The following is an 8096-nucleotide window of genomic DNA, read 5'->3' as shown; positions in this document are numbered from 1 at the left end:
ACAAAAGTACCCTCCATCAACATGGACAGTAAAACTTTATCACTGTGATTCACTAGTTCAAAATCACTGCCCCGAGTTTTCTTGTATTGTCCAGTGCCGACATGCCATGGGGTTCTTGGCGATGGCGATGGCGATGGCGATGGCGATGACGGTAGGAGGAGGCGCGAGAATGAGCAGCTGTGGGAAGAGAAGAGAAGAGAAGAGAAGATGAAAAAAGGAGACAAGGGAGACAAGTTGGTAGAGGAGATAGAAAGACGAGGACTGAGAGGCTTGAGGTCGCCGAAGAGGCACAGACGCAAGTGATCGAGCATTGAGACGATCATGGCATGAGGCATCACACCAGCAGAGCAGGATGTTTGCTTGTCAGGAGGGTCATCGCAGAGGTTGACCGACCGAGAAGCAGCAAAAGCACCAGCAGCAGGAGGAGTGGCAGAGAGAGGCAGGGACAGGGGCAGGGACAGGGGCAGGGGAAGGGGCGTTGAATGCCAGGCAGATTGCAGCTCCAGTGCATGTGAGCTGCGCTGAGGGCATTGGAGCATTCAACGGGATCGGGGTGGTGACAGGCGACGAATGGTGAGGAGAGGCTGAGAGGAGGATTGCAGTCAAAGTGCATGGCAGGCTGTCGGAGCCCAACGACGACCCGGGCTTCGTGCAGAAGTGAGTCGAGAGTCGTTGCTGCTCACGGCGATTGAGGACGGGAATGTGCGGTAGGAAGATGATGAAGACGGAATATCGATGCCGCTTCTTCGACTCCTCGGTATCTCTCAGTGATCCTCGATGCCTTTCTCAACTCCTCCTCCTCCTTCTCCCCATTTCTCCTCTTTCTCCTGCCTCCTTCTCATCCCGGCACACTGCAGACGGAGTCAGACCTGGAGCACAAGCAGCTACGAGGGGAGGAGCCAGACCTCCCCGACTGGTACAAGCACATGCAGACCAAGTTCCGAGCACAGCAGGATGTAACTACCGCCTCCTGCTGCCTCCTCCCTCACCCGCCCGCCAGGGGAAATGGTGGGAGAAAGCTGCGATACCCAGCTACGTCGACCTGCTGGACTCGTATCGGTGAGAGAGGAGGAGGCGATGGTGGTCAGATAAGCGTGTGGTCAGCGCGGACCATCACAAGCACAAAGAGAGGCTGTGGCAACAGATCTGCGATAAGGTGAGGGAGGAGGGAGGAGGCGAGGGACAGGAGGAAGAGGATTGGAGGCGGAGGAAGGGACAAAGCGATTCGCTAAGCCTTGATTAGATGCAAAGTCTTATGGATGCGGGATGCGGTCATAACGTGCCGAGCTTCTCGGATACAAGAGATCAAATCTATGAGCTCATGAAAACAGTATCCTCTCTCCTCTTTCCCATTCCTCCTCCTCGTCGTTGCCCGAACTTGACCAAGTTCCAGAAAGATCAAAGTGCTGCCAAGTATGATGTCTTCGCAAAGATTGCAAACAACAGGCATCTCCTCTTCATGTCCATCCACCTTGACACTTACTCTCCTCGCTTTCTCCTCTCCTCCACCTGCTCCCCTCCCCACCTCTGTTTGCATTCTCTGCTCCTCTTCTCATTTTTGCACAGGATCCAACGCAAGCAAGAGCTCTTCGCTCGATGGGCGCAAGACGTCATATCGCTTGTTCTCATCTCCTCTACTCACGCCAGGAGCAGGCGCAGGATGGTCTAGTCCACTCGAGCGAATGTGACGAGGTCGAATGTCCTCCGCTAGCTCGGCTTGACAGCAGCGGCAGGAGGAAGAAGCCATCCTCCGCAAGATCAGGAAGCAGAAGATCAGGAAGCAGAAGAAGGAGCGAAGGAGGAAGGAGTTCGGTTCGCTTCTTCACATCTCTGCTATGTCCTTCAACCGAGAAGTTCTCAACGAAGGTAAAGAGCCTTTAACATTCCCTCCTCCTCCTCCCCCTCCTCCTCCTCCCCCTCATCCTCCTGCTCCTGCTCCTGCTCCTCCTAGACTTGTCTCGGCTTGTTTCCTGAGATCGCCTCAGGTCGCGACGTCTGGGTCTACGTGCTCTTGTACGATGATGGACGCGAGGACTGCATGTGATGGCAGAGAGGGGAAGAGTAGTTCTCATCCTCATCCTGGCAGATTCCTCCAAGACATCTTCAACGAGCTCGCTGCTTCCCTCCCGTCCGCCAAGTTCGTCAAGCTTCACTTCCTCCAGGCCCTCCCCGACCTCCACAAGGCAACGCCCGGCAAGGAGGAGCCGCTGCTGACACCGTGCCTGCTAGATGACGGAGCTCCCGACGATCCTCCTGTACCGTCACGGGCAGCTGCGGCATCGGCTCGCCGGCCTCCTCGACCTGGGAGGCCGATGCCTCGACGGGGGGGGACGTCTGATTTACCATGAGCATGGTGAGCTCGCCTCCTGCAGCTGCCCAGCTGAACATCTGAGCTGCAGGAGAGCTGGAAGAGCTGCGTGCCAATGCGATCGGCGTGCTGTTGAGACTGAGAGGTTTCCTCCCTCGCTCACTCCTCCTCCTTCCTCACCGTCTCCCTTCCCCCTTATCGTCTTCTTCTCTTCATCCTTACTCGTGACTCGCTATCACCAGATGAACATGCGACAGCAGCCAGTCGTGGTGAAGGAGAGGACGAGAGAGAGGAACGACGAGCTAGCAGGAAGTGGAGGTGGGGCGAGGACTCTAGCAGCGACGCCTGCTGATAGGCGAGCTCTCCTCCTCCGAGGCTCAGCTGAGATTCACTCTTAGGATGCTGGAAAAGTTTTGCCGGCAGACTGGACAAGAGCCGCGGGAGAGGGCGGAAGAGCAGCGGTAGCACAAGACCTGCCGGCTGTGAGCTTCTCCTCCCCTCCTCCTCGTGTACCTGGTGGGCACAGGGAAGGAATACTGCGTCCCTCGCCGCCTGCGATCAACTTTCAAACCCCCCCGTACGCACATGAGCAGGCGAACCTGACAGCAGACAATGCAGACCTGCTCCCAGTCGTCGCAATCCTGCTGGAATGCAAGACAGGATGAGAAAGCAGAAGAGCAATGAGAGAGGCACGGGGCGGAAAGAGGAAAGAAGCCAAGGCGAGAAGAAGAGAAGAGTGGGGAAGGGATGAATCACATTAGAGCTGTTGGACTGATCAGTGAGGCCATGAATGGCAAGACGACCTCGCTCTTGTTCTCTTCCGCTGCTTCCTCTCGCCTGCAGCAACTTGCAGTCAAGCATGTGTCGCCTCCTTCCTCGCCTGCCTGCTCGATCAGCTGCCGCCGCATCGTGCGATCTCGCATGTTGTTCAAGTACACTCGAACATGCTGGTGAACAGCGACGAGGAGGAGGAAGCTGCCAACGCTCACGAGCACAGTACCGAGACGGTTGAAGGTGGACGCCTCCTCCTGCACATGCGTGAGTGAAGAAGGAGGAGGAGCAGGAGGAGGAGGCAGGAGTCACCTGAAGCTGCTCGACTATCTCGCAGGGGTGTCGCTCGCTCACCATCAGCAACGGCTCCGCCAACTCCCCCGACTCATAAGGCTGCAGTGTCGCATGGCAGAGCCAGGCGGGAATGAGAGAGCGAGGGAGGAAGGAGAGGAGAGCAGGAGGAGTCAACATGAGCTCTCCTGCACTGATCGTCAGCTCGCATGCCAGGAAGTAACAGCAGCAGAGAAAGCGTGACTTGCCTATGGCTGAGACTTGACATCTAAGTGGTAGAGTTTTGAGAGTCTCCAAGCGCACCGCCCATCCTCTCTCAGCTTCTTCGACAGACAGGCGTGAGGCTGCCGACCTTCCTCCTATCCTGAGGTTCTCGTCCACCATCACTCGAGCTCTCTCGCCGCCGCCTTCAAGCTCCAAAGGCAACCACTCCCCTCCCTCTACTTCTTCGATCACACCATCTCCTAACCATCCTCCCATCGCTTGCCCGATCGTCCTCACTGTCCTCCATGCCAGCACGGCATCATCCCCCAGACCTCCCAGGCTTCTTCCTCCTGCCACTCTCCCCCTCAGCATCAGCAGCCCTGGCGTGGGTTGTGGCCAAGCAGCTCTGAGAATTTTGAGAGCCTCAGGGAGGGCCAGCAGAGGAGCGCGAGCGAGCGCCAAGGTCAGCGAGCGCAAGCGACGAGCATGGATGAGCAGGAGGCAGCCGCATATCCCCATGCCCGCGCCCACCAGCCCCAGCGGCAGCTCCGCCATCACCACCCCCGCCACCCCGGCCATATCGCACACACCCTACCCCCTTGTCGACCCATTTTGGTATGATCTTAGGGGTAGGGTAGGGACTAAGCCTAGTGAGCTAGTTGTCGGGCAGAACATGAAACAGTTTGAATCATCGTAGGAGAATCACGACGATGAAAGAAGCGTTGTGATCTCTGATGAGAGTGAAAGCATTTCATTTAGATCACCAACGTGTTGCTTGCTACTCCTGCCTGCCGAGGAATCTGTGAGACTGAGGATGTTGAACATCAGGCTCGTATCTGCCAGTGAGCTAGGTATTGAGCTCATTAAACTGTTGTTCATCTTCATCCTCTTTTCGGTGCTTAGATTTCTTTCCCATTGCAATCACCTTCAGCGCCTCCTTCACCACACGAGGGTAAAACCCATCCCAATCAGTACCGTCAATCAGCATGATCTCTATCAGCATCATATTCATCATCATCATCATCACCAGCAGCAGCAGCAGCAGCACCACCACCACCATCACCACCACCACCACCACCACCACCACCACCACCACCACCACCACCACCACCATCATCATCATCATCATCATCATCATCATCATCATCATCATCATCATCATCATCATCATCATCATCATCATCATCATCATCATCATCATCATCATCATCATCATCATCATCATCATCATCATCATCATCATCATCATCATCATCATCTCCGTCGTCGTCTTGTTCTTGAATCCCAGTCACATTCCTTCATAGGATCAACGTCCAGCGTTTGGCGTGCAGGCATGCAGCTGAAGCTAGAGAGAAAGGCTAAGGCTCTCAGGTCCATGCCCTTATCTTCGGTGTCGCTGAGATTCCCTCCTCGGCATCACTTGTCAAGCCCGAGCTCTACCAGTCTGTCTTTCACCTTATTCTTCTTGTATCGTCTTGACCAGCCCTGTCCTGTCCTGCTCTGACTCGTGTCTTCGTCGTGTGTGCCTCAGCTCTCATGGTTCTGCCGCTTTGCCTCTTCGCATCTCATCTCCTCTCCTCTCTTCCTCCTCTCCTCCTCTCCTCCTCTCCCCTCTCCTCCTCTCCTCCTCTCCCCCTCTCCTCCTCTCCTCCTCTCCTCCTCTCCTCCTCTCCTCCTCTCCTCCTCTCCTCCTCTCCTCCTCTCCCCCTCTCCCCCTCCTCTCCTCCTCTCCTCCTCTCCTCCTCTCCTCCTCTCCTCCTCTCCTCCTCTCCTCCTCTCCTCCTCTCCTCCTCTCCTCCTCTCCTCCTCTCCTCCATCACCATAAGGGATAGGGGCGGGATGGCGAGGTGCGGGGGATGAACTCGGTGTGGGCGGTGGTGGTGGTGGTGGGGGCGATGGCGATGGTGGTGCTGGTGGTGCAGCGATTCGGCCTGGTGCAATGCCGGAGGAAGAGGCTGGGGAACAAGAGCGAAGCTCCAGGGATCCGCGTAGAGAAAGAGACGCAAGAGGAGTGGAGTAGCTTATCCGAGGAGGGCATGTCGGGTGTCGAGAAGGAGAAGGAGAAGGAGGAGAAGACAGACATGGAGGTAGACGAAGGGGCTTCTGAATCCTCGCTGGTAGAACGACAGGAGCAGAGATTCACCAGGTTCCTTCCAGAGCGAACAAGAGAAGCCAAGTTGGAGGATGAGTTGACGTTGGCTGGAGTTGAGTTCTGTGACGACAGCGTGGATCGAGGCAACGGGGCTCCGAATGGGATCCATGAAGATGAAGATGACGTGGACGCCAACATGGTGGAGGAGGCAGACAAGGATGTTGACATGCCCGAAGCTTTTCATTTGCCTCTGCAGCTCCGCGGCTTTGGCAGCGACGTTGTGGTTTACCCCGGCTCTATCACTCACCTTCGGCCGCAAGGATTGAGGCAGCACTCCAAGAAGGAGGACCCGCGGCATGACAGGGAGAGGCAGAGAGGGAGGTCTAGACGGAAGCATCGCCCCTCATCCACTTCACAAGAGACGGAGACTGTCCCACCAGACACGAGCCAACACCAGCTCTCGTACCTCTCGCGCGAGGAGGAGGAGGAGTTCATGCAGTGGAAGCGAGAGAGGGGCAGCAGCGCTCGTCCCTCCAGTCCTACGCGAGCAATCCCTTCCTTCAACGCGCATGTGTTCAACAAGTTCATGCGGCACCAGCTCGACAAGGGAAGGACCAGGGGGACAATCTCACGCACTGAGGCTCGAACGCCTCGCGAGCAAGCGGCAGCGAAAGAAAAGCAGGGTCCAGCTGAAACTCGCCAGGAGGAGCAGAAGGTGCACATGTCCAGCAGCGTCAACACAGCATCGGACGTTGTGCCTGCCGTGCTGGTGATCGACATGAAGAAGAAGCTGCGAGGCCTCGCGGCTCCTCCTACCCGGAGATCCGCCAACGCCTCTCCTTCCCGCCTGTCTCACGCGGACGAGACTTGCAGCCCAAAGTTTCTGGCTGTGGTGGACGACTGCCTGCGCATGAAGGCGAAGAAGAGCTTCTCCAGGGCAGAGGCCCTACGTCTGCGAGGAGACTCGCTAGCGGAAATTTCTTTGAGCTTCAGGGACTAATGAACTAACAGTTGTCAGTGGCAATCACTCAGGCTCCAAGTCACCGGCCCTGTTAGCACTGTGATGCCACCGTGAGTCGGCGGCCGCTAACACAAGTCGAAGATAGAACAGCATGATATTCAGTTCCATGTATTGTTGTACAGTACAGACAAGTACAGGATTACTACATTGCGACGAACAGAGACGAGGAGGACAGGTGTCTCGATGCTACTAGGCTAGATATAGGCTTAGCGTTGCCTGGTCACAAATCTGTGTCATCCTCTCCTCCAGTTCAGATACAATACGTCATTGTCAACAACAGTAAAACACATTGCATAGTGTACGGTACGCGCCTGAGGCATGCTGATAGAGGTTTGGGAATGGATTTAGGGTTGGGCATACTAGGCTAGACGGGTCGTGACGGTGCCGTCGATTGGTTGGTTGCCATGATTCTTCTTTGTATCAAACTTTTGGGACTGTATTTGCCAGGCTGTTCCATAGACGGTGCAACTTGTAAACGTTACGAGGCTCAGTAACCTAACACAAGTTGTCGGAAAATAGTTTCAGGCTCGATGCTAGCAGGCCGCTGGCCGGGCGCCCGGCCGACTCGGTCCGATTCCACTGGCATGATCAGCTCGAGTAGAGTCAGTGACTTCTTAAGTACGAGTCAGTCACTGTCGGACTGAGGGCCCGGGCCTCGGAGAGTACTACGGTAGAGTCGGCCGGGCGGGCCTCGGAGAGTAGAGTCGGCCGGGCCGGGCGGGCCTGGCCGGCCCGTCGGACTCGGACTCCGACGTGGGGGCCTGGCCGTTACTTGAGCAATAGTCGCTGGCACCATTGCAAGCCTCTATAGCTCAGTTGGTCAGAGCGCACGCTTAGTAAGCGTGAGGTCGCGTGTTCGAGCCCCGCTAGAGGCACAAGCACTGTTTTATCCCCGTCACCTTTTTACTATGCCAAGAACATTAGGAGGAGGAGGAGGAGGAGGAGGAGGAGGAGGAGGAGGAGGAGAGTTTCTTGGATTGATGATATTCTGACAACTCTCCTCGTAGATGAGGACTTTTTCTCTCCTTCTCTTCAGCTTCTCTCTCCTCCATCGCTCTCATGGCTTCCTCTCACCATGTGAAGCTTCATGATACCTCTTTTCTTCCTTACACTGGCTTCAGATGTTTCCCCCTCTCACTCCTCTAGAATAGCGAGCTGCCACCAGCGCTGCTCTCTTCTTCTCTCATGCTCGAAGCGAAAATCTTGCACGCCGTTCCGAATGACTCTCTCCGGGGTGACGTCAGGTATGAGAGGTGAACACGCGCGCTGTTGCTCACGAAGTAGCAGAGAAAATCCCTTCTTCCTTCATCGAGAGGTGAAACTGCTGCCCTCCCTCCCTCACTCACTCACTCACTCACTCACTCACTCACTCACTCACTCACTCACTCACTCACTCACTCACTCACTCA

General features: G+C 56.0%; 2 protein-coding genes and 1 non-coding gene across 3 annotated transcripts; all 3 read left to right on the top strand.

The window, feature by feature from the left end:
* Positions 1 to 106: 106 nt before the first annotated feature.
* On the top strand, positions 107 to 2348 carry GUITHDRAFT_114043 (hypothetical protein; the record flags this gene model as incomplete). The annotated part of the gene is made up of 12 exons (XM_005826716.1): positions 107 to 151; positions 494 to 573; positions 619 to 657; positions 712 to 757; positions 858 to 956; positions 1001 to 1059; positions 1105 to 1156; positions 1244 to 1413; positions 1567 to 1663; positions 1725 to 1866; positions 1986 to 2040; positions 2087 to 2348. The coding sequence occupies 12 exons, from the start codon at positions 107 to 109 to the stop codon at positions 2346 to 2348; spliced, it is 1146 nt and encodes a 381-aa protein (XP_005826773.1).
* Positions 2349 to 5430: 3082 nt separating this feature from the next.
* Positions 5431 to 6666, top strand: GUITHDRAFT_114042 (hypothetical protein; the record flags this gene model as incomplete). The annotated part of the gene is made up of 1 exon (XM_005826715.1): positions 5431 to 6666. One exon carries the CDS (start codon positions 5431 to 5433, stop codon positions 6664 to 6666), a length of 1236 nt encoding a protein of 411 aa, XP_005826772.1.
* An 822-nt stretch (positions 6667 to 7488) lies between these two features.
* On the top strand, positions 7489 to 7562 carry GUITHDRAFT_t84. The gene has a single exon. It is a non-coding gene; the product is annotated as a tRNA-Thr (tRNA).
* The last annotated feature ends 534 nt before the right edge of the window (positions 7563 to 8096 follow it).

Source organism: Guillardia theta (genome assembly GCF_000315625.1).
Source record: "Guillardia theta CCMP2712 unplaced genomic scaffold GUITHscaffold_72, whole genome shotgun sequence".
Classification (NCBI taxonomy): domain Eukaryota; class Cryptophyceae; order Pyrenomonadales; family Geminigeraceae; genus Guillardia; species Guillardia theta.
The sequence above is the reverse complement of the archived record's forward strand: the minus strand, read 5'-3'. Positions and strand labels throughout refer to the sequence as shown.